This window comes from Meriones unguiculatus, chromosome X (assembly GCF_030254825.1).
Source record: "Meriones unguiculatus strain TT.TT164.6M chromosome X, Bangor_MerUng_6.1, whole genome shotgun sequence".
Classification (NCBI taxonomy): Eukaryota; Metazoa; Chordata; class Mammalia; order Rodentia; family Muridae; genus Meriones; species Meriones unguiculatus.
Window position 1 is genome coordinate 77,458,460 of NC_083369.1, and position 19,202 is coordinate 77,477,661.

The following is a 19,202-nucleotide window of genomic DNA, read 5'->3' on the forward strand; positions in this document are numbered from 1 at the left end:
AGGAAATGAACAAAGCTCTCAAAAAAATACAGGCAAATCATTTCCTCTTGCCCACTCTCCCTGTGTTCTTCATAGTTTCTCAAGTAGGTTGTGCTTTCCTGGTAGGAATCTTTCAATCCACTTTTCCACTTGGGAAGTGGAAAAAGTGGTTTATGTAAAAATCAAATGATATAATTTGTGAATTCACAGGTAAATACAGAAATTGCACAACTTTGGGATATGCTAAAAATAAAATGATATAGAATGGAAAAAAAAATACAGGCAAATACAGCCAAACAAATAGAGGCAAAAGTAGAGGAATATTAAGAGGGAATGAATAACAACAACAACAAAATAGAGGCCATCATGGAAAGAAATGAATCCACATTCAAACAGATGAAAGAAATACTGCAAGATATGAGAACAGAATTAGAATCAATAACGAAAACACAAACAGAGAAAACCCTGGAGCTGGAGAACTTGGAGAAAATATCAGGAACCACAAAGGTAAGCATCACCAACAGAATACAAGAGATGGAAGAGAGACCCTTAGGTGCTGAAGATACAATTGCAGAAATTGATACATCTCTCAAAGAAAAAGTAAAATCTGACAAGTTCCAAACATAAAATATCCAAGAAATCAAGGACTCCATGAAAAGATGAAATCTAAGAATAATAAGAATAGGTGAAAAAGAAAATTTCAAGATACAAAGTACAGAAAATATTTTCAAGAATATCACAGGAGAAAATTTTCCCAACTTAAAGAAAGAGATGTTCATAAACATAAAAGAGGCCTACAGAACACCAAATAGACTAGACCAGAAAAGAAACTCCTCATGTCACGTAACAGTCAAAACACTAAAACTACAGAATAAAGAAAAAATATTAAAAGCAGCAAGGGAAATATGGCAAATAATATATAAAGGTAGACCTATCAGAATCACTCCAGACTTCTCAACAGAAACTATGAAAACCAGAAGGGCTTGGACAGATGTCATGCAGACTCTAAGAAAACTCAGATGCCAAACGTGACTACTATACCCAGAAAAGCTTTCCATCAACCTAGATGGAGAAAACAAAATATTCCATGACAAAACTAAACTTAATATCTACACAGCAACCCAGCTGTACAGAAGATACTAGAAGGAAAACTCCAATCTATGAAAATCAACTACACCCAAGAAAAAAAACAGGATATAGATAACTTCACAACAAAAATTAAAAGAAAACAAGAATAGAAACACAGCAACACCAACTCCACAATAAAAGGAACTAACATCCATTGGTCTCTATTATCTATCAACATCAACGATTCAACTCTCCAATAAAAAGACACAGACTAACAGAATGGTTGCAAAAACATTATCCAACATTCTGCTGCATCCAAGAAACACACCTACACAACAAAGATAAAACTTCCTCAGAGTAAAGGGCAGGAAAAAGGTTTTTCAAGCAAACAGATCCAGAAGACAAGCTGGAGTAGTTATCCTAATATCTAATAAAATAGACTTTCAACCAAAATTAATCAAAAAAGATGAGGAGGGGCACTTCATTCTCATCAAAGGAAAATTCCACCAGGAGGATATCACAATCCTGAATATTTATGCCCCAAATAAAAGAGCACCTGCATTTGTAAATGAAATATTATTAAAACTTAAATCACACATTGACCCCAATACCTTAACAGTGGAGTAACTTCAATACTCCACTCTCGCCAAGGGACAGGTCATCTAGACAAAAGCTATTTTAAATAGGGAAATAATGACACTAAGAGAGGTCCTAAATCAAATGGACCAAATAGATGTCTACAGAAATTTTCACCCAAACTCAAAAGAGTATAGATTCTTTTCAGCACTTCACAGAACTTTCTCAAAAATTGACCAAAGAGTGGGGCACAAAGCAAGCCTCAACAGATACAAGAAGACAGAATAATTCCACCGTGTCCTAAAACTAGACCTCAGCAACAACAGAAATAACAAAAAGCCCACATACACTTGGAAACTAAACAGCTCTCTACTCAATGACAGCTTGGTCAGGGAAGAAATAAAAAAAGAAATTAGAGACTTCCTAAAATTAAATGAAAATGAAGGCACAACTTACACAAAATTATGGGACACAATGAAAGCAATGCTAAGAGGAAAGTTCATAGCACTAAGTGCCTCCAGAAAAAGTTTGAGACACCTCATACAAGCAACTTAATGGCACACCTAAAATCCCTGGGGGGGGGAGAAGCAGACACACCCAAGAGGAGTAGATTATTTAAATAATCAAACTCAGAGCTCAAAATCAATAAATTAAGAACAAAGAAAACAATTCAAATAATCAATGAGACCAAGAGCTGGTTCTCTGAGAAAATCAACAAAATAGACAAACTGTTAGCCAAACTAACTAAAAGGCACAGAGACACTATCTAAATCAACAAAATCAGAAATGAAAAGGGGAACATAACAACACACAGTGAGAAATTCCAAACAACCATTAGGTCTTACTACAAAAGCCTATATGCCACAAAATTTGAAAATCTAAATGAAATGGATAATTTCCTTGATAGATTCCTTTTGTCAAAATTAAATCAATATCAGGTAAATAGATTAAATAGTCCATATCCCCAAGGAAATAGAAGTAGTCATCAAAAGTCTCCCTTCCAAAAAAAGCCCAGAGCCAGACGGTTTCAGTACAGAATTCTACCAGACCTTCAAAGAAGAGCCAACTCCAATTTTCTTCAAAATATTCCACAAAATAGAAAAAGAAAGAATATTACCAAACTTGTTCTATGATGCCACAGTCACCTTGGTACCTTAACCACACAAATACCTAACAATAAAAAAAGAACCTCAGACCTATCTTTTTTATGAACATTTTTGCAAAAATACTCAATAAAATACTCGCAAACAGTATCCAAGAACACATAAAAGATATCATCCACCATGACCAAGTGGGCTTCAATCCCAAGAATAAAGAGGTGGTTCAATATATGCAATTCCATCAATGTAATCCACCACATAAACAAACTGAAGGAGAAAACCCACATGATCATCTCCTTAGATGCCAAAAAAAGAATTTGACATAATCCAACACCCAATCATTTTCAAAGTCTTGGAGAGATTAGAGATACAAGGCACATATCTAAACATAGTAAAGGCAATATACAGCAAGCCTATAGCCAACATCACACTAAATGGAGAGAAACTTGAATCAATCCCACTGAAATCAGGGACAAGGCAAGGCTGCCCACTCTCTCCATACCTCTTCAACATAGTACTTGAAGTCCTAGCCAGAGCAATAAGACAATTGAAGGAGATCAAGGGGATACAAATCAGAAAGAGGTCAAAAAGTATCTCTATTTGCAGATGATATGATAGTCTACATAAGTGACCCTAAAAATTCAACCAGAGAATTCCTTTAGCTGATAAACAACATTCAGCAAAGTGGCTGGATATAAAATTAACTAAAAAAAAAAAAAATCAGTAGCCCTCCTGTATACAAAAGACAAAAGGGCTGAGAAAGGAATTAATGAAAATACACCCTTCACAATAGCCACTAATAACATAAAGTACGTTGGTGTGACTTTAACCAAACAAGTGAATAACCTATTTGGGGAAAAAAACAAAACAAAACAAAAAAAATCCCATTCTCTGAAGAAAGAAACAGAAGATATCAGAAGATGGAAAGCTCTCCCATGCTCATGACTTGATAGGATTAACATAGTGAAAATGGCTATGCTGCAAAAAGCAATCTAAAGATTCAATGCAATTCCCATGAAAATACCAACACAATTCTTTACAGAACTTGAAAGAACAATTCTTAATTTAATAAGGAAAAACAAAAAACCCAGAATTGCTAAAATGGTCCTGTACAACAACAGATCATCTGGAGGTATCTTCATCCCTAATCTCAAATTGTACTACACAGCAATAGCAATAAGAACTGCAATGGTACTGGCATAGAAACAGAATGGTGGATCAAAGGAATTGACTAGAAGACCCAGAAATAAACGCACACACCTATGGATACTTGATTTTTGACAAAGAAGCCAAAATCATACAATGGGAAAAAGACAGCATCTTCAACAAATGGTGCTGATCTAACTGGATATCTACATGTAGAAAAATGCAAAGAGATCTGTACTTGTCACCGTGCACAAAACTAAAGTCCAAGTGGATTGAAGACCTCAACATAAAACCAGACACACTAAACCGCTTAGAAGAAAAAAGTAGGGAAGAACCTTGACCTCATTGCCACATGCAACAACTTTCTGAACAGAACATCAACAGCACAGGCTCTAAGATCAACAATCAATAAATGGGACCTCATGAAACTGAAAAGCTTCTGTAAAGCAAAGTACTCTATCACCAGAACAAAGCAACAGCCTAAAGACTGGGAAAGGATCTTCACCAACCCTATGTTTGACACAGGGATAATATCCAAAATATCTAAAGAACCCAAAAAGTTAAAAAAGCAACAAATCTAGCAATCTAATTTAAAAATGGGGTACAGAGCTAAACAGAAAATTCTCAATAGAGGAGTATCAAATGGCAGGAAAATATTTAAAGAAATGTTCAACACCCTTAGTCATCAGGGAAATACAAATCAAAATGACATTGAGATTTCATCTCACACCCATCAGAAGGTCTAAGATAAAAAACTCAAGTGATAATACATGCTGGAGAGAATGTGGAGAAAGGGGAACCCTTCTCCATTGCTGGTGGGAATGTAAACTTGTACAACCACTTTGGAAATCAATCTAGCACCTTTTCAGAAAATAGGTATAGTGCTACCTCAAGATCCAGCTATACCACTTCTAGGAATATATCCAAAATATGATCAAGTATACAACAAGGACATTTGCTCAACCATGTTTGTGTCAGCTTTATTTGTAATAGCCAGAATCTAGAAACAACCCAGATGTCCCTCAGCTGAGGAATGGATGCAGATATTGTGGTACATTTACACAATGGAATACTACTCAGCAATTAAAAACAAGGAAATAGTGAAATTTGCAGGCAAATGGTGAGAACTAGAAAAGATCATCCTGAGTGAGGTATCCCAGAAGTAGAAAGACACACATGGTATATACTCACAAGTTGATAATAGACATATAATATAGGATAATCATAATAAAATCTGTACACTTAAATAATCTAAGCAGGAAGGAGGACCCTGGGTAAGATGATCAATCATCATTCAGAAAGACAAACAAGATAGACATCGGAAGAAGGAGAAAACAGGGAAGAGGAGGAAGCCTACCACAGAGGGCCTCTGAAAGACTACCCAGCAGGGTATTGAAGCAGATGCTGAGACTCATAGCCAAACTTTGGGCACAGGGCAGGGAATCTTATGAAAGAAGGGCTGAATGAAAGACCTGGAAGGAATAGTAGCTCTACAAGGAAAGCAACAGAACCAAAATTTCTGGTCCCAAGGGTCTTTTCTGAGACTGATACTCCCACCAAGGACTATGCATGGAGATAACTTAGAACCCCTGCATAGATGTAACCCATGGTAGCTCAGTCCACAAGTGGGTTCCCTAGTAATGGGAACAGGAACTCTCTCTGACATGAACTCAGTGTCAGGCTCTTTAATCACCTTTCCCTGAGGGAGGAGCAACCTTGCTAGGGAACAGAGGAAGACCATGCAGCCAGTCTTGATGAGAACTGATAGGCTAGGGTCAGAGGGAAGGAGAGGAGGACCTGCCTTATCAGTGGATTTGGAGAGGGGCATGGAAGGAGATGAGGGAGGGTTGAATTGGGATGGAATGAAGAAGGGGGTTACAGCTGGGATGCAACATGAATAAACTGCAATTAATATAAATATTTTTATTTTAAAAAAGAATAAATAAATACATACATACATATATAGTGAGACCAGGTCTCAAAAAAACTACATACACAGACAGACAGACAGATAGGTAGATATACAAATAAATAAATAAATAAATAATAGGCATAGATAGACAAATAAATAAAAATAAATAATTTATCACACCAATAAGAAAAGTAACTAATACATCCTTTTTTTCTTCTCTCTTGTTGCTCTCTTCTATTAAGAATATTTCTCAGAAAAAAAATAAATAAGAGATATTGGCTAAAAAATTAGCTAAAAATTAAACTATAGGAGTTTGGAAGAGGTCATTACTTCCCATTAATATTGCAAACCTCAGAGGTATTAAAATGATAAGCCTTGGGAATGAACACAAAAACAAAACAAAAGAATGTTCTCTTAATCTGAGAGAAAAGTAAAACCCACAGGACCAATAATCTCTGTGCTTGGGTATGGATGTGGCATTCTATCCTAAATCCCACTATAGGGGTGACAAGAGGCAGCAGGCCAGTTTTAGGTATTCACAGCCACAGACGGAAAGACCAAGTCTCTGCAGTATAGCTGAAGTCAGTTGTATCCTGAGAGACATTCAAAGGCTCCCATGGGTAGCTGCTGCTGTGGGTGGCAGTTGTACACTTTGATAATAAAGGAGACAGTACAATGGCCTCTGTTTTCTGTTTTGTAAATATTAGAGGGGTGGATAGCAGAGAAGAGTTGATTCTTGTTTCCTTCTGAGGTCAAACTGGAAATCTGAAGGATACATTTGAAGGTTCCTGGCAGAGCTAGGGAGCTAACTGGCTTCAGTACACATACCCTTGGGGGTTGGAGAGAAAGAAAAAAAAAAAAAAAGAAAGAAACTATCAGTGCATAGTTTCCTAGCAACAGGCAAGCATCTTGGGAAATACTTGGCTTTGTTGTGGGTAGAGATCTGGCTTGTTGCATTTTGGTTCCTGTGTGAAAGTTGAACTTTACTAATGCTTTGAATCTCTGCACACCATAAAGCACAAGGAACAGACGTCTAAGTAGCCAGCCCACTGCTGGCCTGGACAGCTCTGGTTTTCTAAGCTGCCTCTAAGAACTAATATACCTAAGACGGTACATAATGTACTTTCATGGTGCTAAGGGGGAATCCACCCTTATGAACACAGATGTCTTTCTACTCCCCACCACCTCAACTGCTCCACTATGTGAAGGCATGTATACCTCTCTTTAGGAGGTCCATGAAACGTGTACTCCAAAAGGTGCCCTGGCTCTGCCTAGTGACAATGACTAGTTAGGTAAGTTCTGTCCCAAAGGGGTGAGGGGGGACATCAGGATTTGTTTTTTGTTTTTTTGTTTTTTTGTTTTTTTTTGTTTTTTTTTTTCAAAACACTCCCATGCATTCTGTTCTTGAAATAAAATATTAGGAAATGGAAAGAAGAGCAGATAAAATGAAGTAAAATGAGGAATAGAAAAAGGGATAATAAAGGGAAAAGTTGAAATGGGAAGGGGGAAAAAAAGAAAAAGCAGAAATGGTTTTGTAATTTCAAGGCATCAACTCTTTCCACCCCCACAGGGTTGAAGCAATCCTTTTACTAAATGGGCTCAGTTGATAATGAGTCATTATTAATGGTTTCAGTGAAACATCATGTACTGTCAGGTGCCAAATAAAGAATATAATCAGTGTTGTTTGCATTTTTATAGGCTGAGACTTTTGAGCTTAAACTTGGCAATTCACCAAATGGACATAAAGTAACAAGTCTATGAGTAAAGTAGAGTGACTAACCTAGCATTCCAGTCTAGGAAATATGACTGGGAGCCTTCGAGGTTTTAGATAAAACTACACTGAATTCATTTGTGAGCAGATGTAGGAACTGATAATGCCTTATAGAATCTGGGCTTAGCTGAAACTGAAGGGGTCCTGAGGAAATGATTTCAAAGGGCAAGAGAAGTAGTGTTGGGGAGATGAGAAAGGAAGTGAACATCATCTCAGCGATTAGCCTTCTTGTTTTGAAGTTCACTAAAAGTGAAGACAGATTGGAATACAAAACTGAAATAGTCTGTCATCTCACACTCAGGTCTCACAAGTTCCTCAGGACCAACTGCCCTAAAACAAACCTTTGCCCATTCCTGACCACAAGAAAATTTTCCCAGATCTAGAAAAGATCATTGTGAGTGATGTATCCCAGAAGGAGAAAGACACACATGGTATACACTCACTTATTTAGACTTATAAGATATGATAAACATAATGAAATCTATACACTTAAAAAAGATAAACAAGAAAGAAGACCCGGGGTAAGATGATCAATCCTCACTTAGAAAGACAAATGGGATGGGCATTGGACATAGGAGAAAACAGGAAACAGGACAGGAGTCTACCACAGAGGGCCTCTGAAAGACTCTACCTAGCAGTGTATCAAAGCAGATACTAAGACTCATAACCAAACCATCAGCAGGGTGCAGGGAACCATATGAAAGAAGGGGGAGTTAGTATGACGTGGAGAGGATAGAAGCTCCGCAACGACCAAATATATCAGGGCACAGGGGTCTTTTCTGAGACTGACACTCCACCAAGGACCATGTATGGATATAACCTAGAACCTCTGCTCAGATGTAGCTCGTGGTAGCTCAGTAACCAAGTGGGTTTCCCTAGTAAGGGGAACAGGGACTATTTCTGACATGAACTAAATGTCAGGCTCTTTGACCTCCCCACCCCCCAAGAAAGGAGCAGCCCTGATAGGCCACAGAGGAGGACTTTGCAGCCACTCCAGAAGATACCTGATAAAACAGGGTCAGATGAAAGGGTCCTCCCCTATCAATGAACTTGGAAAGGGGCAAGGAGGAGATGAGGGAGGGAGGGTGGGATTGGGGAGGAATGAGGGAGTGGAATACAGCTGGGATACAGAGTTAATAAAATGTAACTAATAATAAAAATTTTTAAAAATGTTTCCCAGACTTCCTAACTGGATAATTACCCAATGAAGGCATGATTTTGAGGTATTAAAACAAAACCCTTCTCTATCCTAGTTTGTTGTTTGTTTGAGTTTTTTATAGGCCCCAAGAGAATGATGTCATCCCTGTGTAAACTTCAACATACCAGATTTCTCTTAAAAGATAATGCATTGCTCGGTCACTACAGAAATTGTCCTCTTCTTGAACACAGTTGTGTTTTGAGCACATACCACCTAATTGAGTAAAAAGTATTAGAGCTATCTTCCTGTGGCTGCAAGGCAAAGTGTAACATAATTTTTCTAAGCCTTATTGCTCTCTCCTGGTAGTGATACTGGATTTGATAAGAATGAATAAATCCATGTTTATTGTTAGAAAGCTGTAGAATTCTCCAAACCAAATGCAACTAATATTCTTAAAGTTTCAATTATTTTGTTAAACTAAAGTGAAAATTAGGTTCCCCAAAGATTTCCACTTACCAAACATTAGCTACAAATATCCCCAGAAAGTTATACTTTATGTCCCCTTGTTCCATTTATGGGCTCTAATTAATTGAAACAAAAATCATTTTGAGTTTTATTCCTTTAAAAGATTTTTTCCTATGGTCTCTAAGTTTCTGGTTGACCATATTCTAGTGTAACTCTAGTCTTTCTGCCAATGGTTTATACTGACTTATATGTTTTAGAAGTATCCCCTAAGAGTCCAGGTGTTGAAGGTTTAGTCACCAGCAGTCTGAGGAAGTAATGCAACGTCTACAAGCCTACACAATGTAGCCAGTTGATCACATACTGAAGCCTCCAAACCTGTAAGCAAGAATGACCCTCTCCTATTTAAAAGTTGATTATGCTCTCGTGGGTTTTGTCATGGTGAAGGAAAGCTACTAACATAATCACTGTTCCTAGGTAAAGACCCACTTGATGTGTTTTTTCAAGGTGCCTCGTCAGTCAGATCTCTGCACACAGTGCAGAGATTCCCTTTAATCCTTTTTATGCTTTCATTTCTCTGCAGTTAATCACAGCTCAAGAAAAATGGTTGAAGGCCAAATTTGGTAACACTGTTTCTGACCTATGTGATAACAAGGCAAAACAACAACAACAACAAAACAAAACAAACAAAAAACTGAGAGTGTTGTAAAAATATTTTCTCTGTGTAGTTCTAGTTAGGATGCTTGAAAAAACAAAGGGACTTAATCTTTGGAGATTTGATTCATACCTCCTCTGTGTGAGTTCCTTGTGTCAAACCTCAGAGCTATCTATGTAGTCTCTCCCCGGAGCAAAAGCCACTGGTTGAACAGGGATCCATGGTAACCTAGTCAAGCTGCCATCTTCCAGCTAAATTATCTATCCTTAGTGTATTTAAATAAAATTTTAGATACCTTAGTTCTATTCTCTTCCTATTTCCCTCCCATTTCTACTTCTTCTCTCATACTACTCCCACTTTTCTATGTCTTCCATCCCTGCAGGTCCTTAATCTAGTCACTAATTCCTGCAAGCTGAAAAAGGCCATTGGGCTGAAAGGAGCCTGGGTGAATTCCTATCAATTCCAAAAACAATGGGAAGGATTTATAAATAAGTCAAGGACAATAAAACGAACTGGGTTACAGTAAAGGATGAAAAAAAGGTTTTTTTCTTCTCCAAACATACCTGAAAGTCATAAGCAGAATAAGGTGGCAGATGAGGAGGGCTATGGTAGTAGGAATTGTACGATGCCACTTGGGGACGCGCATAGTAAGAGACAGTCGGATGGGGATTTTCAACAGAGCAGTTCAGTGCCGGGAGAGTAGGGTTCTGAGGAAGAACAAAGCATAAACAATATATTACGTCCCATCATCATTAGGTGCATAGTTAAATAAGCTATAGCACAGATATATTATAGCATACAATACAGCAATTGATAAATATTCAGACCTATGTTTACTGTCAGAGCTGTCAAGAGTATACTGCTATTTTTTTATGTGTATGGGTATCTTGCCTGTACATATATCTGTGCACCCATGTGTGTGCCTGGTACCCAAGGTGGCTGGAAGAGGATGCCAGATTCCCTGGAACTGGAGTACTGATGATTGAGAGCTGCCATGTGGGTGCTGGAAATCCCAGCTCCTTTGGAAGAGCAGCTAGTCCTCTTAAGCATTAGGACATCTCTCTAGCCACCACTGTTATTTTTTTAAACTAACATGAAGCTGGAGATACAGCCCAGTGGTAGAGCATCTGCCTAGTATATACAAGGCCTTGGATTCAATCCCCAGTACTGCAAAAAGAAAGGCTACAGTGATATAGTGTGCTTTAGTTTTTAAAAAATAAATTGTTGCATATTTATGTGTGTAAATCCAAATAAATAAATCCAGAAAGATTCACAGCAAATGTTATTTGCAATTACCTCTGCAGAGAGAAGTAATATTAGGAGGAAAATGGAAACTCTTACTTTTTAATAAATATGGCAATATTTTTGAAATTAATACATATTGTGTCATTTCCTCAAGTTATAAATTTGTTTTAGATGTATGCATTTTATTTTATGTGTATGAATATTTTGCCTGCATGTATGTATGTGTACCACATCCACATCCATGCCTGGTGCCCACAAAGGTCAGAAGAGGGTGTCAGATGCCTTGGAACTAAAGTTACAAATGGTTGTGAGCCACCATGTGGGTGCTGGGAACCCAACCTTGGTCCTCTGCAAGGGCAACAAGTGCTCTTAACCACTGAGCAATCTCTTTTTTAAAAGATTTATATTTATTTGTGTGTGTATGTGTGCATGTGAATATGTGAGGACCATGTCTATGGAGGTCAGAAGATAGCATTGGGTCCCCTGGAACTGGACTTATAGATGGTTGTGAGCCAACATGTAGGTGCTAGGAACTGAACTCGAATCTCTGCAAGAGCAGCAAGTGCCTTGAACCTCTGAGCCATTTGTCCACTCTTTTCACCCCACAATGATTTATCTTCAAAAATTCAAATTTACAGAAATATTGGAATAATTTTGGTAACGCTTTCACTCTTTTTGCAAATAAAGCAGTGTATAAATTATTTTCTATAACTGTTATAACCTGCTGGCAGATGTTTTTAGAGTAAAAGCCACTGTTGTCCAGGTTTGAGGACCCCTCATTAGTTCACAAGTAGAACTGTGCTTTGTGCCACATGCATCAAAGTACAGGGTGAATGTTTTCCTTTTCCATAGTCCATGTCATAGAGCCCTCTTCCATTTGTGAGAACAGTCAAGAGCTATATCCATCTCAAAGATGGATATCTCCATTCCAGTATATATCTAGACCACATTAACACAGAACAGGGGCTTCTTCTGGAGCAATGAAAACATGTGGGTAGGTTTTGGCAGTGGCACTGGTGAGCAAGTCAGCGTGTTGGCAGGAAAACCCCATTATAGAAAGTTTCAACACAGTTCTGTTGTTCTGTTGCTTGGAGTTGGTTACAGTTTAGATGCCTAAGGGTGTGAGATCTACAGGTCTCAGTTATTACAATGAACATCACAGACACCTCATGTATGGGAGAGGCCTGAGATCTTGACTTACATCATGTTCTCATTTTGATGACATTCTCTCTTCATGCTCTACTCCCAGTAGAATTCTCTTATTCTGTGAACCAACTATCTTTTGCCATGGTCTTTGCTTCCATCTTTTCATTTCCCCCTAGGGTCTTTGTCAGAGCTCCCTAGCTTATGGTTTTTAATAACACTCAGTATTTCCTCTGCTCTTCGTCCTTACTATTAAGGAAGATTCTAAGCAAATAGCAGGGAGTATTTGTTACAAAGCTTGAAGAAGCAGAAAGGACTGGGCAAATGTCATTTCGGGACAGGAGGAATGGAGTAGAAGGAGAAAGTGAAGATTTGGGCTGAAGTCCAATTTCTGCTACTTAGTTCTGGACAAATTACTTGAGCCTGCTTGATCTGTTTTTTCATATATTAAATGGTTATAATATTTAATATCTACCGGAGGTGAGTATTAAAGGTAGCCAACAAAGATCAAACAAAAGTAAATGCACAAAGGCCTTTCTAAAGGGTACATGGCCACCATCAGAACCAACAACAGACTTCCCTGTACTCTGTAAATTGAAAAAAAAATGACTGAATTGAAGAATTTAAAGAAAAGTCTATATATGTAAGCTTAACTGATTTTTGACAAAATAACTAAGAGCTAAATGGGGAAATGACAGTCTCTTAAACATATGTGTTACAGTAAATCACACATCTGGTAAAGGTCTAGTGTCTATAACAGAAGAATGCTTATGACTCAACAGCAAAAAGATGAAACACTGAACTACAAACCAAAACCAAAACAAACAAACAAACAAACAAACAAAAAAACCAGACAAAGCCAGGCATGGTGGCACAAGCCTATAACCCCAGTGTTCATTAGGCTGAGGTACGAGAACTGACGCTAGCCTTGGCTACAGAAGAAGACCCTGCCAAAAAAAAAAAAAAAAAGGTAGATATCAAAAGAAGGTATAAAAATTGTCCACATGCACATGAAATAGGCCTGACATCATTGGCTATCAAAGAAAGGCAAGTCAAAAGTACAGTGTTTTACCTACTAGAATCTTTAGTCAATGAAGATATAGAGACATTGGAATCCTTGTGTACTATTAGTGGGAATATGAAATATTTCATGAGAAAAAAATGGCTTAAGACATTGAGTCTTGTGCCTTAGACCACTCAGCCATCCTGACACTCTGAATCCTAGATAAATGAAAATCCTTCCAGTTTTAATGCTGAGCAAGCTAAAGTTAGATGCCAATTATTCGGTTTTTTACTTTTTCTTCACATTCATGTTTTTTAAAGTCATTTTTGCCTTCCTGGAAAATGTCCAAGTCTGCTCTTAGATTTCACCTTACACCCATGAGAATGGCTAAGATGAAAAACTAAAGTGACAACACATGCTGGAGAGGTTGTAGAGAAAGGGGAACCCTCCTCCATTGCTGATGGGAACGTAAACTGGTACAACCACTTTGGAAATCAATCTGGCACTTTCTCAGACAATTAGGATTAATGCTACCTCAAGACCCAGATATACCACTCCTAGGCATATATCCAAAATATGATCAAGTATAAACAAGGACATTTGCTCAACCATGTTTGTGTCAGCTTTATTTGTAATAGCTAGAATCTGGAAACAACCCAGATGCCCCTCAATTGAGGAATGGATACAGAAATTGTGGTACATTTACACAATGGAATACTACTCAGCAATTAAAAACAAGGAAATAGTGAAATTTGTAGGCAAATGGTGGGATCTAGAAAAGATCATTCTGAGTGAGGTATCCCAGACGGAGAAAGACACACATAGTTTATACTCACTTATACGTGGATATTAGACGTATAATATAGGATAAATACACTAAAATATTTACACCTAAAGAAGTTAAGCAAGACGGAGGACCCTGGGTAAGACGTTCAATCCTAATTGAGAAAGGCAAACTGGACAGACATCGGAAAAGGGTGAAAATAAGGAACAAGGCAGGAGCCTACCACAGAAGGCCTCTGAAAGACTCTACCCAGCAGAGTATTAAAGCAAATGCTGAGACTCATAGCCAAACTTTGGGCAGAGTACAGGGAATCTTATGAAAGAAGGGGGAGATAGAAAGACTTGGAGGGGAATGGAGCTCCACAAGGAGAGCAACAGAACCAAAATATCTGGGCCCAGGGGTCTTTTCTGAGACTTATACTCCAACCAAGGACCATGCATGGAGATAACCTAAAACCCCTGCACAGATGTAGCCCATGGCATCTCAGTGTCCAAGTGGGTGCCCTAGAAAGGGGAACAGGAGCTGTCTCTGACATGACCTCAGTGGCTGGCTCTTTGATCACCTCCCCCTGATGGGGGAGTAGCCTTATCAGGCCACAGAGGAAGACAATGCAGTGAATCCTAATGAGACCTGATAGGCTAGGGTCAGATGGAGGGGAGGAGGCCTTCCTTTATGAGTAGACTGGGGGAGGGGTATGGGAGGAGAAGAGGGAGGGAGGGCAGGATTGGGAGGGGATGAAAGAGGGAGCTACAGCTGGAATACAAAGTGAATAAATTGTAATAAATTTTAAAAAATTAAAAAAATAAATTTGTTCTTTCTCTGGAAAGTAAACATAAACATACAATCTAAAATTCCATGTCAAGTTTATATGAAACACTGGAAATTTATATGAATATTTGTAACAGCATTTCTACATAGCCAAAATGGTGGGGGAATTCCACCAATATATTTTAAAAGATTTAATAAATATATTCAATGAATATTGAATACATTATTTATTAGATTTAAATAAAGTGCAGCATGCCCACTGAATGAAATATTATTCTGCTAGTAAAAGAAATGAAGCACTGGTATATGCTGAAAAGTAGGCAGGTCTTAAAATTATGGGAAGTGAAAGTGGTCATGAAGAACTTCATGTATTATATTAGTCCATTTATCAGAACTATTCAGAAGATACATATCCATAATGACAGCAGATTAGTGGTTTCTGATGGTTCAGGACCAAAGGAATAAGGAGTAGCTGTCTCAGTGTTTACGGGTTTCATGTAAGGCCGTACAACTAAGTAGAGGTGATAAATAACCATGTGGCATTTTGAATGTACTGAATGTCACTGAACTGTACATTTCAAAGAGTTTGGTGTTATCATTGAGATGTCCTCCTGGATTTTGTTTTCAAATTTATTTTTAATTTATATATTCACTTTACCATCCCTATTGTAGCCTCCTCCCTCCTCGCCTTCTGGCCCCACCCTCCTACCGTCTTTCTCCTATTTCCCCTCCCATCATCCTCAGAAAGGCACTCCCCACCACCAACCCACCCCTGCACATCAAGTTTAATCAAGGCTGAGCATATCTTCATCCACTGAGGCCAGGCCATTAGGGGGAAGTTATCGAAAGCAGGCAACAGAGTTCATGTCAGAGATACCTGGCTTAACTTACTAGGGGACTCACATGAAGATCAAACTGCTAGATTTTTTTTTTCAGGTGAGGAAAATCTTTGGTATAAAGAGAAGACCAAATCCTTGGAAGGGCTGTACTTCCTAGAATACCACCTTCTCAATCCTCCCTTCTTCTCAATGTGCGGAACTTTCTTTTAAGAAAGTTGTCTTTCTTAAGCACACTTTGACTTCACATCCCAATTCCTTCTGCCACCAGAGAAACTTATCAAATCCTTAACTCAGAGAGGTTAGTTAAGACAAGCTTTTAATACCTCTGTGCCATATTAGCCAGCCTATTTAAAATGTTAGTATCTGGGACTGGAGAGACCGCTCAGTGGATAAGAACATGTATTGTTCTTACAGAAGACCCGAGTTCAACTCCCAACACCCACATCAGGCAGCTCACGACTGCTTGTAACTCCAGCTCCAGGGGATGCCCCTAACATTAGTTATATGCACATGTGCAGACATACACACATGTACACTTAAATAATAATAATAATAATATAAAATAAATAAAATGTTACTATCTTAATTTTGAAAATAAACAAAAAGGGGGAGGCAAATGCCTATGTGAAAATACAGAAGAAAAAAAAAACAGTGGAATTTTAGCATTGTGACTTTATGTGGTAAACTCGGGGTAAGGGACACCTTGCAGGTGAAGCCTGTAATGCAGTGATTATACATCAAGGTATCCTCTCCCACTGGGTCAGGAAATCCCTACCACTAAGAGACTCTTCCAGGGTCCTGTCTGAAAGCATAGCAGAGTATCATTATTAGTGTCAGGGGCTGGCTCTCTACCATGGGGTGGGTCTCTGAGGCCTCTCCAACCAGCAGCTGATCAAGACAGATGCTGGAACTCGCAGCCAAGCATGGGGTGGAACTCTGGGGTTCCTGTGGAAGTGTTGGGAGAAAGACAGAGGAACCTGGAGGGGACAGGAACCCCACAAGTAGACCAACAGAGATAATAACCCAGGCCCATGGGGTCTTTCAGAGACTGAGACATCAACTAAGAAGCATGTGAGATCTGGACATAGGCCCCCTGCACACATGTAGGTGGGGGGATTCGTCTTAATATGGGGCTCCTGCTGAGTGGGGGAAGAGCTGTTTCTAACATGGACTCTATTGTGTGCTTTCGGATCCCTTCTCCCTGGCAGGGCTACCTGGCCTCAGGGGATGAAGATATGCTCAGTCCTGATGTCACCTGATGTGCTGGGGAAGGTTAATACAGGGAGGGGTGTTTCCCTTTTCTGGGGGACAAGGAAGAGGGGAAAGAGGAAGGCGGGAAGTGGGGGATGGGAAGGCAGGAGAGAGGGGGCATCCTCGGGATGTAAAGTAAATAAACTAATATAAACTTTTTTAAAAAAGAGGAAAAGTCTCCAAGAACAATAGCAATTCTTTTTCTCAAAAGAAGCCTAAACTCAGAAACAGCAATTTCTCCTAAAAGCTTCCTCAGGCCCCAGATGACAGGAAATCCTTGCTCCTAGGGCAACAGCTGCATAGATGTTTATCATACATACTCCTTAGTGCTTAGGTTTTCTCAGGAGCAGAGGGAATGAGTAATGTGTACAAGGGCAAGGGAGAGATGAGAGACTGAGAGACTGGGGATGGACAAGGAAGGATTTTCATGATATAGTCACCAGCAAGAACACCCAATATTCCTAATCAGGACAGTTCTATAGGGGACTCCGTTGTTTCCCTTATACTAGATGCCTTTCATTTTACCATCACCACTTTTTTGACTGGGTCAAAACATCTTTACCTAGGGTCAGATTAGAGATTTAGGATCCTGTTCCTTGGGGACCCCAAAAGGGACATAAGGAAACAAGAGTCTAGAACTTGCCTATCTAATTTCTTGGATCAAAAGAAAATTCCTTTTGGGCACAAAATAATTTTCAAAGGATATGTGAAGCAGTGGTCCTCAACCCCACCTACAGATCCAAATTACCTGGGGTGTTCTCAAGAAACCATAGATAGATGGTTTTCCATTTAGAACAGCTGAGTCAGAATGTCTGGGGAAAGGGCTGAAGCATATTGCTTTATTTTATTTTATTGATTTTTTTAATACAAATCAGTATGATTTTATATGAAGCCAGGTTAATAATATAGCTCAAAACTAACAGCTCCAAAATTGGAGATTAAAGTCTACAAATGATAGCAAATAAATTCTTAGACATGTTTTTAAAGCAAAGGAAGAGCTCATCTACTGTTATCTAGGGAACATGCATTCTTGAGGGTTCTGAGTGCTTTTGTGCATTTGCAGGCATGAACACAAATATGGAAGAGATGTCAAAGAGAGGAATAGGAATGTGTGTAGGCTGATGTAGAAGGGAATGCCTGGAAAGTAGCTTAACCTGGGGCTAAGTCTTCAGGGGTGGGAAGCCTTAGATACACTAGACACATTTACTGGAGAAACTCCATGGTGGAATGCCTGTAGAAGACTAGCATTAATCTAATGTACAGCTAATCATCGATCCTCTTTTCTTCATTGTCTCCCAAAGATCACTAAGGAGAAAACGAAGTTTTCTACTAAAAGTGTTCAGAGAAGATACAATGGATTGTTTACACAAGTAGTGTGAATAGGAAGACTGAAAACCCCCTCCCATTCATTTCACTCTCAAAATATGCTTCAAGATAAGAGGAAGTTCACACTAACAAGAAATATATACAGATCTCTGTCACTTCTCACTCGAACCTGAGGTATTTGACGGCAGCTGCACATGCTACTTGCTGATTCTTCCCTTCAAACTATGTACCTCCACTGCACCAAACATCTTAGACTTATTCCCCCTCTCCAAACAGAAGTCTCTGTGAAATGGAGAGTCACATTCTTTCTTACCATATCCTTAAATCCTCCGAGGACTGCAGCAGTGATGATCCCCAGGAACAGGCCGACAATGTTGAGGATGGTGGCAGACCAGAGGAGGTGGTACAGATGGATGATGTCCTGGCAGCTGCTGACATCAATGTACTCATAGTACCCGCTGGTGATTTCGACCCTGCTGCATGGGGAGAAGCACGCTACCGTCAGTCTCCTAGGAGCAAACTATCTTCCACCCTTGCCCCCACCACTAGGACTTGACTACGGTATAGCTGTTGTAAAGAGCATCACTGCAGTTTGCTCAGAGTGCATAACACAAAAATAAATCAAAGTGTGATTGGTGTTTATCTAAAAAAAAAAAAAAAAAAAAGTTGCCCGTCAGAGAGACTCTTGTAACCATTGCTAACACTAATCCTGCGTGGCATTTATTGGCACATATTATCTACCAGGCACAGAGCTTAGCATTTCACATATGTCTATTCAGTAAATCTGGTCTGTCCAATATGATAGCTACTCATTACATGTGGCTATTTATTAAGTAAAATTTAAGTTCAAGCATTTAGTTTTATCATGTTCCAAGTGCTTCATAGCCATATGTGCTGGACTGGACAGAACATATTTGAAAACATTTCTATTATGACAGCAATGCCTGTCAGCCCTGAAAATCCTTACAAGATAGATCAGCCTGTGTGTCTCAACTCCCTTGAGGATTGAACGACCCTTTCACAGGAGTTGGCTAAG

At 38.9% G+C, this 19,202-nt stretch overlaps 1 protein-coding gene across 2 annotated transcripts in view; it reads right to left on the reverse strand.

Annotated features, from left to right (window-relative positions):
• Tmem255a (transmembrane protein 255A) overlaps positions 1-19,202 on the reverse strand; it is a 64,616-nt gene that overhangs the window by 8,917 nt on the left and 36,497 nt on the right. For both annotated transcript variants that reach the window (XM_060375385.1, XM_060375384.1), the window contains 2 exons: positions 18,480-18,642; positions 10,371-10,514 (listed from right to left, as the gene is read on the reverse strand). In XM_060375385.1, coding sequence (XP_060231368.1) covers positions 10,371-10,514; positions 18,480-18,642 — 307 coding nt within the window. The remainder of the gene's footprint in view (positions 1-10,370; positions 10,515-18,479; positions 18,643-19,202) is intronic.